Source organism: Sus scrofa, chromosome 2 (genome assembly GCF_000003025.6).
Source record: "Sus scrofa isolate TJ Tabasco breed Duroc chromosome 2, Sscrofa11.1, whole genome shotgun sequence".
Taxonomy (NCBI): Eukaryota; Metazoa; Chordata; class Mammalia; order Artiodactyla; family Suidae; genus Sus; species Sus scrofa.
In genome coordinates this window covers 1,238,793-1,255,933 of record NC_010444.4, presented here as the reverse complement: position 1 = coordinate 1,255,933, position 17,141 = coordinate 1,238,793, and the positions used below count along the sequence as shown (strand labels likewise).

At 66.7% G+C, this 17,141-nt stretch overlaps 2 protein-coding genes across 2 annotated transcripts; both read right to left on the bottom strand.

Moving 5' to 3' along the window:
• TNNI2 (troponin I type 2 (skeletal, fast)) lies at positions 2,051 to 4,368 on the bottom strand. The gene is given in 8 exon segments (NM_001032359.1): positions 2,051 to 2,230; positions 2,372 to 2,548; positions 2,635 to 2,724; positions 2,810 to 2,938; positions 3,018 to 3,059; positions 3,515 to 3,521; positions 3,719 to 3,748; positions 4,346 to 4,368. Coding segments are annotated over 7 exon segments (549 nt in total). The 5' UTR covers positions 3,727 to 3,748; positions 4,346 to 4,368; the 3' UTR covers positions 2,051 to 2,134.
• SYT8 (synaptotagmin 8) lies at positions 5,512 to 9,946 on the bottom strand. Its single transcript, XM_021082508.1, is given in 11 exon segments — positions 5,512 to 6,038; positions 6,136 to 6,269; positions 6,365 to 6,470; positions 6,550 to 6,717; positions 6,790 to 6,872; positions 6,875 to 6,956; positions 7,080 to 7,178; positions 7,462 to 7,628; positions 7,734 to 8,150; positions 9,314 to 9,423; positions 9,645 to 9,946. Coding segments are annotated over 11 exon segments (1,902 nt in total). The 3' UTR covers positions 5,512 to 5,804.

Genomic DNA, 17,141 nt, shown 5'->3' with positions numbered 1-17,141 from the left:
GGGCCCGAGCCCACACTCACCCCGCACCAGGCAGGTGCTCTCCCACCAGGCTCGCCTGCCACCGCAGCAGGGTGGGCCACGTCCCCTGCACCTTTGCTGCCCACCCCCTGCCGTCAGGGGTCCGCCAGAAGTTGCTGTCTTCCCCTCCCCCCACTGTCAGGGACGCCGCCTTGCTTCTGATGACCCCCAGACCCCATCTCCAGCCCAGACCCCTGCACCCAGCCTGCCGTGCCTAGAAACTGCCGTGTTCCCCCGCTCCCAAGTCTTATGCAAGGCCAGCCCCGCACCGGCTCCGGTCTCCTCCCCAAGCGCCGCACGCCCTCCTCCCCCCTCAGCCTAAGCCGGGGTCTCCCTGTGCACCAAGTCCTGGGGGCTCTGCCTCCTGAATCTTGTCACCACTGCCCGCCCTCCCAGGAGGTGGCAGTGGCTGCTCTTGTTCCTTCCGGCCTTGCCCATTCCCCGCCCTGTAGAGATCTTTCTAGAGAACGCAGCACCCTCAGCATGCAGGCGTTGGATGCTGCACTACACGCTTGTTGCCCGGGATTGCCCCGTTCGGCCCTCCCTGCCGCTGAGTGCAGCGGCGTGGCCCACCAGGACAGTGGCAGAGGGGTGTGGCGCTGTTTGGATGTGTGCTGGCCTGGTTGGTTTGCAGGGTTCTCTTTCTTCATTCATTCACTGGAAAATGTGACAAGGGCACCCGTAAACCCATTGTCCCCCCCCAAGAATTACAACATCCCCAACCTGCCTCCCCTTTGGTGCTCCCGCCCCCTCTGCCCCTGCTTGGCCGCCGCACCCGGGGGGTCACCGTCGGGAGTTTGTGCTGGACATTTCCTTGCGTTTCCCTGCCCACAGTTGCGTCCTGCTGTGGGAGCCCAGCCCTACAGCCGGCCCCCAGGATGGATTCACGGCCCCTCTCCTGGTGGGCACGGCCCCAGCCCAGCTGCCCATCCCTTTTGCCAGGTGCAAGGAGGGTACCGCTTCCTTCTCTCTGCACTGTGGGCGCCAAAACCCACCCCTTGAATCCACAGCCCGCCCGGCCTGCTCGGAGCTCCACAGGGATGACCCGGGCCCTACACCCGCCTACGGGAGTGGGAAGGGCAGCCCAGGCACCAGGCTGGGGGCCCCGAGCTGCAGGGTGGCCTGAGCCCGGTGCCTGGGCTGGAGCGGGGGTGGGGAGCCGTACTTGTGAAGGCCAGCCGGGCAGGCTGACGCCTGTCCCTTGAGGCTCAAGGCTGAAGGCAGCTGCCCGCCGCATCTCCAGCCCTGGCACGCCAATCGATGGGACCTCCACAGGGCAAGGGTAGGCTGGATGGCCACTCCGTTACGGCCACGCCCAGCATCCCGGCTCCCCACCAAAGACCTGAGCGCCGGACCTGAGCATCATCCCTCACGGAGGAGGCTGGCGGCGGCCTTGCCATGACAGTCACGTCTGGGCCTGTCGGGCACATCGTCCCTTGGTGTGTGAGGTCGGCGAGGGCTGGGCAGAAAGAAGAGCCCCCCCCGCCGCCGCCCCCACTGAGCCCAGCCTGGGGCCGGTTGGCCTGTGGTGTCTCTGGCAGGAGCGCAGGCCCCAGCCCAGCGTACGCCTGCGTCGGGGGCTCCAGCTGCTGGGAGGGCCATCTGACCCAGGACGGTCCCCATGTGCCCTGCGGGAGGCTGGGGTCTGGGGAGGAGCAGCCTGGGAGGAAGGCTGGGGTGGGGGGCTGCCCACATAGGCTCCTGCCTTGACTTATGCCACAAGGGCAGGCTCCGGGACCTTTGCGATGACAGCGACAGTGGACAAATGGTCGTCTGGAGAAGCATCTCGGACAGGACCTGGGCCACCTGTGTCTGGCCTGTGGGGTCTGCCCGATGTCGCCAAGCAGGCCCCCCCCCCCCGGGGAGGGCGAGTGGGGGAGGAGGGTTCCCTGGCCTGGACGCGGCCCTCGGGCCCAGCCGAAATGCCCCGAAGCCCACCCCGGCTTCTCAGCGCCGACTCAGGGCTCAGAGGCCCCCCGCAGACGGCCCGCGGGCAGAGAGGACCAGGCCAGACGCAGCAGTCCTGGGGATGGGAAGCCTTTATTGACCACGAGGCCGAGCGGCCTCCAGGGGGCGCGCGGCTGCCGGGAGCGCGGGCGGCGGGGCCCCCGGGGGCCTAGGACTCCGTCTCGAACATCTTCTTGCGGCCCTCCATGCCCGACTTCTCCTCGATGTTCTTCCTCCAGTCGCCCACGTCGCGCAGGTCCCGCTCCTGCCGCGCGCGCGGGCACAGGGCTCAGCGCCCGCTCCCTAGACCCTTCCGGGGGGCCGAGCCCACCCCCGCCCCCCCCACCGCCTGCCACTGCCGCCCCCGGGCGAGGGTCCCTGCCGACGGGTCCCGAGCCTGGCCTACCTTCTCCGTGTCCTCCTTCTTGACCTGCTTCAGGTTGGCCCGCAGGTCCATGCACACTTTGTGCTTGGAGCCCAGCAGCGCCTTGAGCATGGCATCGGCCGACATCCGCACCCTTCTCAGCGGGGGCCTCTTGAACTTGCCTCTCAGGTCGAACAGCTTCTGGTTCATGTCCTCCAGCTGCGGACGTGGGCGAGGGGCGGGGAGGCTCGGAAGCCAGGCCCGTGGGGGGCGCGTCCCGCCCCCGCCCCCGCCCGACCTCTCACCTCCTTGGTGCTTTTCTGGACCTTGATCTCCATGTCGTACTTCTCCTCCTCGGCCGCGTCGATCTTGGCGTGCAGCTGTTTGCAGAGCTCCTGGGGGGGGGGCGTGGGTGGGCGGGGGGCCGGCCCCACCCTTGGGCCTCCCTCCGCCCTGACCCCGCCCGCCCTCCCTGGGTACCTGGACCTCCGACATGGAGCCGGGCAGGTGCAGCGGGGGGCAGTGCTCAGACAGGTAGTTCTGCTTCTCCGACTCCCGGCGGCCCACCTCCTTCTCCAGCTCCGTGGCCGCGATCTGGAGCATGACGCTCTGGGCGGGGAGGCAGCTGGTGAGGGGCGGCAGCAGGCCCTCGGCCCCCTGGGCGCCCCCCACCCAGGCCCGCACCCACCTTCAGGTGCTGTCTGCGGGCCGTGATGGCCCTGTGGCGCTTCTGCAGGGCAGGGGAGAGGAGACAGAGTCAGGGCCGGCCGGGCTGCCAGCATCCTGCATCCTGTCTGGCTCGTGCCGCCCAGTCCGGGGTCCACTGGGCCTGGTGGGGAGGCTGGGGCCCGGACATGGTGCAGCACAGTGACCCTCTGCCCGGATGTCCCTTCAGGTTAGGTGGAGTAGGTGTGGCTGTGCCTCAGAGGCAGGTGGGGGGGGACGTGCTGGCAGGGCCCAGGAGGTGGGGGAGGGGATGCAGCCATCAGAAAGAAGAAGCCACTTCCCGGTGACGGGGCCAGGCGGCACTTCCCCTGTGCCGCGCCACCACATGGAGCAGACACTTCCTCTGGGGGGGGGTTGCCCTTTCACGGGGAAGGGAGGGCTGCCTTGAAGCTCCAACCTGTCCTGATGTGTGGGGGGTGTGCCATCCCTTCGAAGTCCCACCCCAGGGCAGGTACTCACCTCCTCACTGTCCCAGGAGGGCAGGTGGGGGGAGGAGAGAGAAGAGAAGTTAGGGCCATGCCGTGGGGCTGTGTGACGGACGGGGTGGGCGGGCGGGCAGTGGCCAGGGTGGGGATGCAGAGCCCCTTGCCCAGCGAGGGCGGGGCGGGGGAGGGGTGTGGGCCGGAGCGGGGCGAGGGCACCGGGCTGGGGGGCTGCACTTACTCCCCCATCTTGAGCTCCTGGACTTAGAGCCTGTGGGAGAGAAAGGTCAGGGCTGTTAGGGCCCTTGCCCCGCCTTCCCTGGACCCCAGCTGTCCAGAGGGTTCTGCCCTCACACGAACCCCGCCCCCTGCAGCCCCGCCCCCCACCTCCTTGGAGGGCTGTGTCTTGGAATCCCGGCGGGGGGGGGAGTAAGAGGAGAAAGTGTTCCCAATATGTCCCAGGCGGGCCTGGGGGGGGCTGCAGCTGTCCCCAAGGGAGGGTGGGTCCGGCCAGCGCAGGTGGCCGCCAAAGCCACCAGTTATTTTTAGCTCTGCTCCTTCAGCTTCTGGCCCCAGTGCACACAAGAAACGGCTCCCCAGTTGGGCCTGGGGTTCCTTGACCCGTAAGATCCCCTCCCATGTCCCAGAGGTGAGGCCTGGCCGTCGGGGTGCTGCCCAGGACCCCTGGCCACCCTGGCCCACCTCCAATGCTTCTCTCTCTTGCCCCCCCTCCGCCCCCGCTCCCTCTCTGTGGAAGCCCCCCGAGAGGCTGCAGCCCCCGCCTCTGGCCCCCCAGCCCTGGGAAGCCCTTCTGTGAGCTTGCTTGAGCAGCGCCTGTCCCTGGAGTCGGCTGGCAGGGCCACCTCACCTCACGTCTGGGCAGCAGCACTGGGGCTGAGGTTAGGCCGGCAGCGGCAAGCTGGGCTGGTGGGCCCAGGGGAGGGATATAAATGGCCTCCCCCAGGCTGGGCCCCCGCTCAGAAAGGGCATGGAGCCCTCTTCAGACCAATGGGGGCACAGGGACCTGCCCACCTGCCCAGGCTGCCTGCCCGGCCCAGCTGCGTCCGCGTGCTGCCGTCCAGGCCAAGGAGTCTTGGGGACGGGAGGTGGGGGGGCCGAGGTTGGGTGGCTCTATTTAGGGCTCAGTGACGACTTCGAGATGCTGCCCTTGTTCTTGTGAGAGGCCTGAGGACAGTGTGCCAGCCTCGCCGGCCACAGTGCGCAGCTCATGTCAGCCGAGGGGTCACTGCAGCCCAGCCCCACCTGCCCTGCCTCAGGTCCCCGCCGTGGTCAGCTTCCCCAGGGCCCAGGGCCCCCCTGGGGACAACAGCCCCTCTCCGTGCTCACTGGCCTCTTTAGCTTGGCCAGCTCCAAGCTGGACTGGGACAAGTCGGGACCCCCAAACGCAGCTTCTGGTGCCTGTGGCAGCAGCCAGGGTCTCTGCGGTGGGGGCCGCCCTCCGCGGGCGTGGTCCCTGCTTCTTGCTGGGGAGCAGGCTGGGGGCCCCGGGACGGAGGGACGTGCTGCCTTGCCTGGAACGCCCTGCCTGCAGGCCAGTTCCCTGCACGGCCTGGAATGTGTCTTTCAACCCCCAGATTTCGGACTTCGGCACCACCCACCTGGGAACCTCTCCCTGACCCGAGGGGCCTGGGGCCCGGGCCTGTGCCCCCGGCCCGGGCCCCCACCCAGCGGAGGCATGGAGACCCCACCAGGGCCTGGCACCCTCGGAGCCGGGGGCGCACGGCCCCAGCCCCGCTGGCCTCTCAGCGTGGGGAGGGTCAGGGAGAGCAGGAGCCGGCCAGATGTGCGGGGATTAGCGCCGCTTTCCGGGCCAGGCTGAGCCCCCAAAGGCCCGGGGCGGCTTCGGAAGGCATCTACTGCCCCCTGCTGCTCGAGCAGGGGAGGCCTCAGCCCGAGGCTTTCGGGGCCTGGCAGGGGGCTGGGGTGGTCCTTGGGGCTGAGGTCCCCTCCAACACTGTCACCGCCCCCAGATGTCTCCCCGTTGCCCAACATGTCCGCGTGGGGCCACCCCATGGGCCCCCAGCCCCCGCAGCCAGGGAGAGCTCCCCATCTCCCAGCGCCGTCCCCACTGGGCCCGAAGGGGCCCCTTCGCCCTCACTCGGGGTCAGGCACTGGTCAGAGGCCGCAGGGCCTGGCTGAGTCTGGAGGGGAGACCCCCCCCCTTGTCCTTGGAGGGGTCCGGGACGTGTTGGTGGAGCCCCTGACCCTACTGTGTCCTCGGGCTCAGGAAGGACACACAGCAGAGGCGGGAGAAGGCGTTTATTGTGTGGCGCCCGGGGCGGCCTGCACCCTCGAGGACACTGCTTTCAGGAGCCTGGCAGGGGCAGGCGCAGGCGGGGCTGCAAGGCCAAGACCCGGTCCACCTCCCTGGCCGGACGCAGGCGGTGCCACTGGGCAATGGGTCGCCGGGCGTGGGCCAGCATGTCCGCCCAGTGCTGTAAGGGCTGACCAGAGGCCCGGGCGCCCAGCAGAACCTTGCCCACGGGCTCGGCCCGGAACTGAGGGCCCCGGGCCCAGACGGCCAGCACCAGATCCACGCTCTGGGTAGAGGCAGGCAGGGTGCGGTGGGGGGAGAAGGACAGAAGTCAGGTTGGCCCTGAGCCCGGGCCCACTGTCCCCCTCCTCCAGGCAGCCCACCTGGATCTGGCTGAAGGGCACGAGGAAGGTAAAGGCCTTGTTGAAGTAAGGGGCGGCCGTCCCTTTCCTGGTCGACGTCTTCCTCTTCTTCCACTTCCTCTGATTCAGCACAAGCTGGACCTTCACGAAGGGCTCTGGGCAAAGCGAGGGAGACCAGAGGGCGGTCTGGGTCTGAGGCCCGAGCCCAGGCTCCCCTCTGGCCCCGTGGAGGGGCCGGCCTGGCTCTCACCTGCCAGCCCCGGGCTCAGGCCTCGGGCCTCCAGCACCACCACGGTCAGCCGGCCGGAGCCGGGCACGTACCGGAGTGAGACGCACAGTTCACCCGTCTGCTCGGGCTGCGGGAGGGAGGGGGCCTCAGCTTCCCCAGCACAGCGGGTGGGGCACAGCTGAGGCCCGCGATCAATCCGATCTCACCTCAGGGGCGCTGGGTGGGCCCAGCGGGTGCCAGAGCTCCAGGACGTGCTGCAGGTCCACGGTGCCCAGCGGCAGGCTGAGCGCGCCCAGCGGCTCGGGCGGGGAGACGCCCCGGGAGTGCAGCACCTGCACCTGAAGGCTGGTCCGCGGCAGCTCTGCCGGCGGCACCTACAGGAGAGCGTGAGGCCCAGAGCCCCTCCGCCCGCCACCCCCTCAGCCTGCCGCCCGGCCCAGACTCACGTGGAAGGAGCAGATCTCGTCGAACACAGGGCAGCGTGTGCCACGGTGCACCTTTGTCTCGTGCGTGTGCCCAGCGGGGGGCAGAGGCTGACGCGGGCGTAGGGGTCTGCCGTGCCGCCTCTGCCCCCAGCCCGTAGGTCTGCTGCCTGCTTGAGGCCCACCCTGATCTAGGAGCCAGGGGTTGGTTCAGCCAGGGGCCCCTCCCCAGTCAGCATTCTGCTCCACTCCACCCAGCACCCACCCTTCACCCACCCCGCCCCCCGCCCCAGGTCTGCCAGCGGGTCCCTCACCTCCTGGCTTCTGAAGTCATACGCCAGGGACAGCAGCAGGCGCCCCCACTGCTGGGCGCCCCCGGAGTCAGCCTCCAGGTTATCCACATCGGGCTGCACCTGGGTGGCATGGCAGGGGCTGGTGACAGGCGCTGCGGGGACCGTGCCCCCATCCGAGCCCCGGCAGCGGGTCCAGGGCGGGTCAGACCTCCAGGCCAGGCGGCCAGAGGGCTCGCGCCCTTGGCCAGGCTCTAGTCCCCGCTCCGCCTCTCCCACCACCGCCTCCTCCAGAACCTCTGTGGTTCCCGTGGCCTGGCCCTCCCCCACCTTTGTCCACGGCCCCCCTTCCTGCGGCTGAGCGCTCCCCCAAGCCCGGAGCTTGAGCTGCATGCCTGCTTCTCACCAGGTGCGTGGTGGTGGTGCCACGGGCACTGCCTAGGCCCACAGCCTCCTTGTCTCTGGGCTTCTTCCTGTGGCGGCCGCGGTGGCAGCAGCAGATGACACAGAGCAGGCAGGAAATAACAAGGACCCCAACCACTACGGCGGTGGCAACCAGTGCCCAGTGGGGCCCTGGGGGAGGGGCGAAGAGACAGGCCTGAGCGGCATCTGGGGGCAGCAGCTGCCTCCCACCGGCCGGGCCACCCCCACACACCTCCTGGAGGTCCCGAGACTCACAGGGGATCCGGGCAACGAGGTCTGGAATGAGCCTGGGTACAGCCGTGGTGCCCGCCGGGGCTGGGGCGCTGGGGGTGCTGGGGGGGGCCCCATCTCCCTGCCCTGCTGGCTTGGAACAAATGGCCGGGGTGGCCAGGTCGCTGGTGAAGCCGGCCCCGGGGGCCCCTGCCCACCATCCCACCTGCCCAGCAGCAGCTCTGGGTTTGCCAGAACCAGGAGGCAGCCTGGGGTGGCCGGGGGCGAGGGTTCTGAGCGGAGCCAAGGTGAGGCTGGGCGCTGGCCCCCTCCCCCAGCCCCTGCACAGCCCAGCGGGTCCAGCCCTCCCTTGGTCCTCACCACAGGGCCTCCTCCTCCAGGAAGCCCCTCCCACCTGGCCTCCCCCCACCCCTGGGCCCTCCTGGGGGTCGCTGCTGGAGTCTCAACCCTGCCCCTGACCTTGGGCACACCGTGGTTTGCCAGTGACACGCGTGGCTCAGGTGCACACCTGTGGGTCCCGGGGCCGGAGGGACCAGGGAGTTTGGGGATGGGGGGGGTCTGCTGGGGTCATGGGGGGTGGGCGGGCGGGGAGTTGGGGGTGGCAGCCCGTGGGAGCTCGCCTGGGCAAGTCGGGGCTGAAGGCACCTTCCCCGTGTGGAGGAGGAGGTCGCGGTGGGGGCCCGCAGGGGGAGGGTGTGGCTGGGAGCGGCCGGAACGTTCTTGGCAAACAGAACAGTCCTGCCTACCTGCCTCGCCACGCTTCCCGGCTCGTGGGAGGGAGGGTGGGCCCTGCTCAGCCCACCTGCCTGGGGCCCGAGGAGGCTGGCTCTTCCCTCCCACAGCAGGGCCCCGGGGGTCCACCACCCTGGGACCCCAGGCCCACGTGCAGTCTCTGGCTCAGCCCCTCCTGGCCTCCCAACCTCCTGGGAGCATCGGCAGCAGGAGTCATGGTTCCTGCAAACCTGGGGCCTCCCCTGTGTCTCGAGCCCGCCCACCCTTTCCAGAAATAATCAGGCGTCCAAGCCGTCTCCCCTCACTCTGCAGCCCTGCCCATGCAGGTGCCGAGCATGGGGAAGGAGAGGAGGGAGCCCCCCCGTGATCTCAGAGATGCCCCCCACAAGGCACAGGTTTCAGAGTCCCGCTCCCAGCTACCCAACCGGCTCCGAGGAGGGCCACGGCTCCAAGTGGGTGTCCAGGCCCCGAGGGCTCTGCCTCCCAGGCCCTGCTCTGTCCCCCCACCCCTACCCTGGTGTCCCTACGAGGTCACAGACCGATGAGAGGTCTGAGGCTGGCAGCGAGGCAGAGGCCAGGCCTGGGGAGACACACCCCGAGGAAGGGACTTTGAGGCAGCCGTACACCGGACCCCGTGCTCAGGAGATAGGGCCCTGCTTGCTTCCGAGCGCCCGCCGCTGCCGACTTGAAATTCTAACCATGTTGGAACAAGAGGCTGCGTGGTTTCCGCACGGGCCCCGCCAGTTACGGAGCTGGTCCTGGGCGGGGAGTTGCTGGGTGAGACCCCCCAGAAATGGAGGTGGGGCTGCTCAGGGGACCCTCACTGGCCTTACACCCCCTCTGACCCCGGCCCGCTCTCCTGCCTCCACGACCTCCCAAGGTCACTTCCAGGTCAGCAGGGCGGCCCACGTGGCTGGCCGAGCGCCCCTGGTGGCAGCGGATGGCACAGGCTGGCCGGAGAGCTGAGGGTCCGTCGGGGTCCCTGGAGCAGCACGGGTTTGGGGGCAAATTCAGAGAGGCCTGGCTCCCGTGTGGGACTTAAAATCATTGACTGTCAGAGCCTCCGAGGGTTCTGGAATTAAAACAGCTTCCTTGGAGACGTTTATGGTTGAAAGGGCGGGATCGGCGGTCAGCGTAGAATTTCCACCTGTGTGCATGTGTGTGCACGCGCGCGTGTGTGCAATCCTGCTCGTGCGCACGCACCTGTGACTGTGCGTGGGTGCCTGCGCGGGCCTCTCCCCGCACCCCTGCTTCGTTGGCCTCTTCATCTGGGATTTTGCCGGGCGTAGGATGAGCGTCACGTCACAGGGACTGGGTGCTGCTGGCCTGGCAGGTTCCTGGGTCAGCCTGGTGAAGGTTGAGCCCAGAAGCACAGGGGCGCCTGGAAGCTGGCCTGAGAGGTCCCGCGTCCCCAGCACACCAGCCACCCGCGACGGGGCCGCTCGGGACGGTGGTCTGGTGGTGGTGAGGGTCCCGGCTGGCACACAGCCACCAGGTGGCGCCATCTCCTCCACTGGCCCCAGCTAGGCGTCTCCGCCCTGGGCCCAGGGTGCCTGGGCAAAGCTGGCAGGAGCCCCAGGTGGGCAGGTGGCCCAGGGGCGGCCGTCCAGGCCTGTGCGGACTGCCCAGTTCTCCCTGCCCCTATGCCATGCCTCTGGAAGCCCGGCTGCCCCTGGGCGGGACCTCTGCCCACCTCTCAGAAGGCAGGAAGTCCCTCCAGGCGGCTCCCTCTGTGGCCCAGCTGAGGAAAACCCTCTCCAGGTGCTAAGGCTGTTTTCCCAGCAAAAGGGGACAGGCGTCCTTCCTAAATGGAGTCCTGGGCCCCGCCGCCTCCCCAGGGCCCCCTCCCGGCCTTGCTGCTCCCGTCTCCCTCCTTCCGGGCAGGACACCTCCTTCTCACCGCATCCTGCACTGCCAAGCCCTGCTCCCCTCCTCCGGGCCCTCCCCGACCCCATTCCCATCCCACTGGGCCTTCGAGACCTGGGTGAGCCCCACCTCCTCCAGGAAGCCCTCCCTGGTCACTCCCGGCCCTCAGAACTGCGGGCAGTGGTGCTGGATTCCACCCTGTGCGCCCCCACCCCACCCCAGTCAGAAGGCCAGCACTCCTGGGGGACAGGCCTTCCCTGTCAGCCGGGGGGACAGGCGGCCCTGAAAGCCGGGCTAATGGACCCCTCCCACCTGTGGTTGAACTGGAACTTTCCATCCTTCGATGGGCCAGGGTTTCTCTGGGCCTCCCCCCGAAAAAGCAAGATCCCCCCAGGGAAGGAGCGGCAGCCCCCAGGTGCCACACTCTCTCACCTGATGCCTGTGCTTCCTGAAGCCCGCCCGCCGCCGGGCCTTCCCTAGGACCCTGGGCACTGGAGACCACGGCCGGGACAACTTTGCTCAGCCTGCGGTGACCGGGAGACTCTCCCTGGAGGGGGAGGGGGTGCAGGAGGCAGGGCTTCGGGGAGCCCCACCTCAGCCCGGAAATGCTGGCCCTTGGGAGCCGGGAACTCCCCTCGGGGAGGGATCCCCGAAGACCCAGGGGTGAGCTTCTGGGCCCGGGCCCACCTGCAGGGGCGGCCGCAGTCCTCCCAAGGCCTTGCCAGACGAGGTGCTGGCCCAGCTGCACTGACCCTGGATGGGGCAGCGGGAGGGAGGCAGGCCGGCCTTGATCTGCAGAGGCTCTGCACCCCCCGAGGGTGTCCTGAGTCACCGGACGTCGGGCGGGGGAGCCACTGGGACAGCACCCAGCAGGGAGTGTGTGCCGGCGGGCAGCCTGGCCGGGCGCCACTCTCAGTGGGCAACGACCTGGGCTTCCGGAACCCAGAGAACCTTCTGGAGGTCATCTGTCCACGCCTTTGCCCGTGGCTGGTGGAGCCTGTGGGCGGAAGTGCTGCTCTGGTCTCCCCTGAGTACCTCTTGCTTCGGCGGGCCCAGCAGGGCCTGTAATCCAAGCTCCCCCCGCCTTGGGCCAGTTTATCTGGTCCGGTCTCTCGGGATCCGGGCCCTCCCCTGGGCCCAGCTCTGAGTGGCCCCCCCAGGCCGGGGTGTCTCTCCAAAGCCATTCTCATTATCGTGGAGGTGGTTAATGCTTAGCCAGCCCGCTGGGCTTGTTGGGCCGGACTTCCAGGAGACCGGGCCCAGGTTCGGAGGCTGCTCTGGGGACCCGGCAGGTGAGATGTGTGCACACGCATGTGGCCGTGTGTGCCCAGGCTGGTCACGCGTGGCTCTGGAGGCTGGTGGCCCAGAGGGAGCGGGCCTGTCCCTTTGGGCACATGTCCTCCTGCACAAGGTGGGATCCCACCCAGGGATGGGGGTTTGGAAGAAGCCGTTCTGGGGCCACAGAGGAAGCCTGTTGGGGGGCAGCAGGGCACACAGGCTCACGAGGTTGCGTGGGCGGGCGCGATGTGGGCACACGTGGGGCAGGGCCAGACTGCTGCGTGTTTGCCCAGCGTGCGGGTCTCCCCAGCCTGAGTGTGAAGGGCCTTGGTGCCTTTCCCAGGCTACGGTTGCCTCCACAGCGAGACGGGCGTCTGAGGCTCCAGGGCGGGAAGGGGAAAACCAAACAGAGCTGGCAGCCCCTGGCCAGCCCTGCGGCCCCTGAGACGGCAGCTCGGCAGCCAGGAGCCACGTGGAGAGCTTGGCGGGGCCCCTGGACAGGGCTGCTTCCTTTGAGGTTGCCTGGGAATGTTTGAGGTTGGAATTCGTGGCAGTCGCCGGCCTGGGGGGCTCTTGAGGGAGCCAGGAGCTGCTGGCAGGGAGCCGTGGGAGGTGCCGGGACAGAACACGTGCACCCTGCCTGTGTGGACTGGCTGCTGCAGGCAGTTCGGCTGGGCCCACACTGAGGACCGGGTAGGCACTCAGCACGCCAGTCCTCTGTGGACTGGGTACCCCGGTCATCCCGCCTCTTCATCTGGATGTCTGCACCCCATCGTCTGAATATCCAGGGAGCCTGCACCTCATCCTCCCTGCGTTGGGGGACAGGAGCCCCCGAGGAGCCTGCATGCTCCCCCAGCAAGCGCGGCGCTCTGTGCGGCCCCTCTGAGCAGCAGCACCATGGTGACGGCTCCTGGAGCTTCTCCCCGACGTGTGAGCACGTGCATGGCGGCTGGAGGTCGGACCGCGCTGGGATGCGAAGAGTCGGCTTCTTGGAGTATCTGGGTGAATTATACCCGGTTCACAGAGACCCACTGGAGACCGCGGGAACACACACCATCCCTGATGGCACCTGTCGTGTGTGATCCACTCACCAGGCCTGTCAGAGAACACTGGAGGACGGGTGTTCTCCGGGACCCAGGCATCAGAGGCCACTCGCCCCCAGGCCTGTTGACCGCATCTCCGGGGACCTCTGGGACCCCGCTGGCTGGGACCTGGCTCCTCTGCTGCTTTGGGGCCGCTTCATGTCCTCTGAGGCACCTGTTCATCAGGGAACCCCTGCCGTCCTGGCCTTTCCCCATTCCTGCAAACACCTGGGGACACACCCGACCATCTGAGGTTCCGGGCAGCCTCTCCCCTCACAGCCAAGCCCAGGCGCCCGCGTCCCACTGGTCTGGGCACCGGGTCTCTGTTCTGTGCTCGCCCAGTTCCTGGAAAGCCTGTACCCATTTGTTGGGCCCCTGGGGACCTAAATCCCCCTCGGGCATGGGTCACACAGGCGTGAGTGCCAGGCCAGGCCCCATGGCCCTGCTCCGGCAGGCCTGGTGCCCCACTGACCCCTCCCCGCCGGCGTGTGTCCCATTCACCCACGTCCTAGTTCTACGAGCTCCTCACTCCCGTGCCAGGTCCCTGCCCGCCCTGCCGCAGGTGTCTGGGGCAGTACCCACGCTTCACTGGAGCTGGACCCCAAACCAGACGTGCGTGGGTCCTGCAGCTCATTAGTCTAGGTGTTGGGCTATACCCATTAGGATGAGTGTCTGGTCTTGAACCCTGACAATGGAGGGTCAGGGTCCTGTACCCCATTATTCTGGGTGCCTGGGCCCTGTACCCCACTTTTCTGAGAGTCCGGGTCATTATTCTGAAGGTCTGGGTCCCCGAACCCCTATTCCACGCCTCTGGAGAGCTGAGTTGTCCAGCCCACATCCCTGAGCGCGCCTCAGCCATGGAGCCCTTGCAAAGTCTGTCCTTGGGGTCCTGGGGCCTGCACCCCATTCCCCGGAGAAGAGGGTGGCTTCTACGTCGCCCAGCGCTCTCAGCCTCTGTCACCTTGATAGCTTATACCCGTCAGGCTGAGAAACTGAGGGCCTGGCGCCCCTCTGCCTGGCCCAGGGGCAGCTCAGCTGCAGCACTGGCATCAGGGTGCCTGGGACCCTACAGCTGGGACTCTGGGTTAAAAGAGCCCATGTCCGGGGGACAGGCTGACTCCGGCTCCTGCACCCGAGGGTCTTCTCTCCTGCACCTCGGAATCTCAGCGCTGTGCACCGAAAGGGACCCGGGTGGGAGGTGACAAGATCGGTCAAGGGTCCAGCCAGCCCCTGGGAAAGCAGGGGACGTCGCCAGAACGTAGAGGCAGCTCCTGCCACATGGAGTTCACGCAGGCCAGTGGAGAGGCAGACCGGCGGCCCCGGAGGAGGCTCGCACTGGCTCTCACCCAGCACCCTGGGCCCCATGTCCTAGGGCGACTGTGGCGAGCTCCAGGGCCCACTGGGTCTCTGGGAACAGGGACAGTGCCCCTTGAGGTCACGCGGAGGGCCAGGGTCTCACGGCCACCGACAGTCCCGAGACGCACGCTGCCCCAGCTCAGAAATACTCAGCGCGTCGCGAGGGTCCCTGGATCCTGGCTGCCCGCCCAGCGGCTGGCCCGCAGCGCGTCCTTGCTGCGGTTCCCCTGGGGTCCCAGCTCCCCCGCAGCTCCCAGGGCCCCTCCTCCCCACCCAGGCCTGTCCATTTGAAACCTAGGCTACAGTCCGAAGGTACCTACGAAACCTATGGGACAATCGGAAGGCGGCTGTCTTCTCAGCCTGGTTGGGAGAGTTCCGCCCAAGTCCAAAAGCACAGAGAGCGTTGTGACTCCTGCCCGCATCTGACGTGCACCCCCAGCGGCCAGTCTCGCATCTTCTGCGCCCACCCTAACTCGCTCTCTGGATTACTGGAGGCGATCTCACCCAGGAATGCTTCGTCTTTCAGTGGTGTCGGCGGCCCCGTCTCTAAAAGACACGAAGTCTTTTTTAAAAGACCCACGCCACTGCCGCACCTAAAACGGTGTCCCTGGCTCTGTTCCGTCATCAAACATGCAGGCAAGGCCCACGTTTTCCCAGCAGTCTCGGAAGTGGATTTTACGGGTGACTTCCTCCAGCGGAACCACACAGAACTCACACAGGCATCGCTGCTGTGTCTGAAGCCACCCTTTTAACGCTAAGTACTCCCTAATCCTTGCAGTTTTCTGGTGAAGGATTAGGTTGTCTCTTTCAGGGGATATCATGCTTTTCCACGCTCTGTCTCTCTCATTAGACCTCGCTGGTCTGAGGTCGAGTCTCTGGGCGAGGTCGCTTTGCAGGTGGAAATGGCGCGTCCCGTGGCACTGGGGCTGGCTGGCATGACCTCCCCGAGAACTGGTCAGCGGGTGGGTCAGTGGATGGGTGCCAGCCAGGGCCACCTGCCGTCAAGGTCCCCGTGCTTTTAGGTCCACCCTTGCTAGACTGGCGTTGGCAAGCCACGGTGACCCAGTCGCCACCTGCTTCTGTAAATTAAGTTGCACTGAAACACGGCCTATCCTTGGTCCACGGACTCTCTGTGGCTTCTTTCGTGGTCTGATCACCGCGGTGGGATGGAATCGAAGAAACCCCGCCTGTCTGGGTCTTCTGCCCTCGTCCCCAGAACCGGGAATATGCAAAAGAGATGGGTGACTTTCCTGCAAGAAGGATCCCGAGGGTGAAACTACGGCTACTCATCATTCGGCTCTAAAATCGACAGAGGCCCGGGTGGGCGTAAGCGAATTCCAGCTGGTGTCAGCGAGAGAGAGTGGAAGCGAGAGAGGTCTGGCGGGAGGGAGGGCTCTCACGGCTGCCACAGGGGTCGCGTGGGGGGCACCAAGAGGGGCCCCGCTGACCGTGGCCGAGCCCGGAGGAAGGGACCTCGGTGCTGCCACCACAGGGCGCTGAGCTCTGCCAGCCGCCTGGATGGGCCCTGAGCCCTGAGCCTGCAGGGGCGCCCACCTTGACTCCAGCCCCTGAGTCCCCGGGCAGGGATCCTGGCGGAATGGCCCAGACCTGGGTCCTGCGAACCGCGAGCCAGTTAACGCACACGGGTTGTTGGGCTGCTGGACCCCTGGTCGTCTGCCGGGTGATGGGAGAGAGGCAACAGCGCGCCCGGCCGAGTTGTCGCAACAGAGTCCGTGTGGCCAGCAAAGCCGGAGGTGTTTACATCCGGCTCCTGACAGAAACAGCAAATCGCTGGAGACCAGTCTCAGCCTCAGCACGAGCGGCGGGCGTTTGGGGCCCGTGTGTGCGTTTTCGGGGCTGAGACAAACCACGGCACACTTGGTGGCTAAGAGCTCACACGGGCGGTTCTTGCGCACGGACCCTGTGGCTCAGCTCGACCTGGAAGCTTTGACGGGAGAGGGTCTACCTCCGTGTCCCTCGTCCCCCGGGGTGGCGGGAGGAGGTCCTCGCCTCCCCCGGGCACCGGTCCCGGGTGCATGGCCCCCCACAGGCCGCCTGCGAGGCTGGCAGGAGAGAGAGTGACCCCAGCGCCTTCAGGAGTGAGACCGGGTCGCAGGAGTGACCCCATCCTCCAGCCGCTCTCTGTTGCAAGGAGAAGGTGAGGGGTCCCTTCCCACGGGGCGGGATTGCAGGCGGCGTCAATGACAGGAGGCGGGGTCAGGAGTGGTCTGGGACCCGCCCACCACAGGGCACATCGCTGTCTTCCCTGGTGTCCATCGGCACCCCCGCGCCCCCGTGCCAGGGGCACCCCCTCTAATGCATCAGAAATGTCTCCCGCGTTGATCGCTGTCACCCTGGGGACAGAATCGCCGCAGCCTGCGTACTGCGGGCGTACACACCTTACATCCTCAGCCTGCAGAGGGCAGTTTTCTTTTGTTCTTTTTTCTTTTTTGTTTTTGTTTTAGAGCTGCACCTGCAGCATTTGGAAATTCTCAGGCTACGGGAGGAATCAGAGCTACAGCTGCCGGCCTACACCACAGCTCACGGCAACACCGGATCCTTAACCCACTGAGCGGGGCATGGGATCGAACCTGCGTCCTCATGGACACTGCTTGGATTCGTTCCTGCTGCCACAGCGGGAACTCCAGGGCAGTTTTCTAAACCGAGCAGCTCTTCCACACTTCTCTGTAAGTATTCTTCTGTAGGAGTTCCCGTCATGGCTCAGCAGAAGCAAATCTGACAAGCATCCATGAGCTTGCAGGTTCGATCCCTGGCCCTGCTCAGTGGGTTAAAGATCCAGCTGTGGCATAGGTTGCAGACGAGACTTGGATCCTGAGTTGCTATGGCTGCGGCGCAAACTGGCAGCTGTAACACCAATTTGACCCCTAACCTGGGAACCTCCATATGCTATGGCTGTGGCCCTGAAAAGAATTCTGTAAAGACGCATTTCCCCACATGGCGTATTTGGAACAGAGACGGTAGAAAAAGTAGAAAGATACGGATCATTTATAAATAGAGAGAGAATTATGAACTCATTTAAATATGTTATTTAAATATGTCTCACACATGGGGTGGTTTTATCATGAAGGCTCAGCACAAGCTTAAAGAACTAAAACCA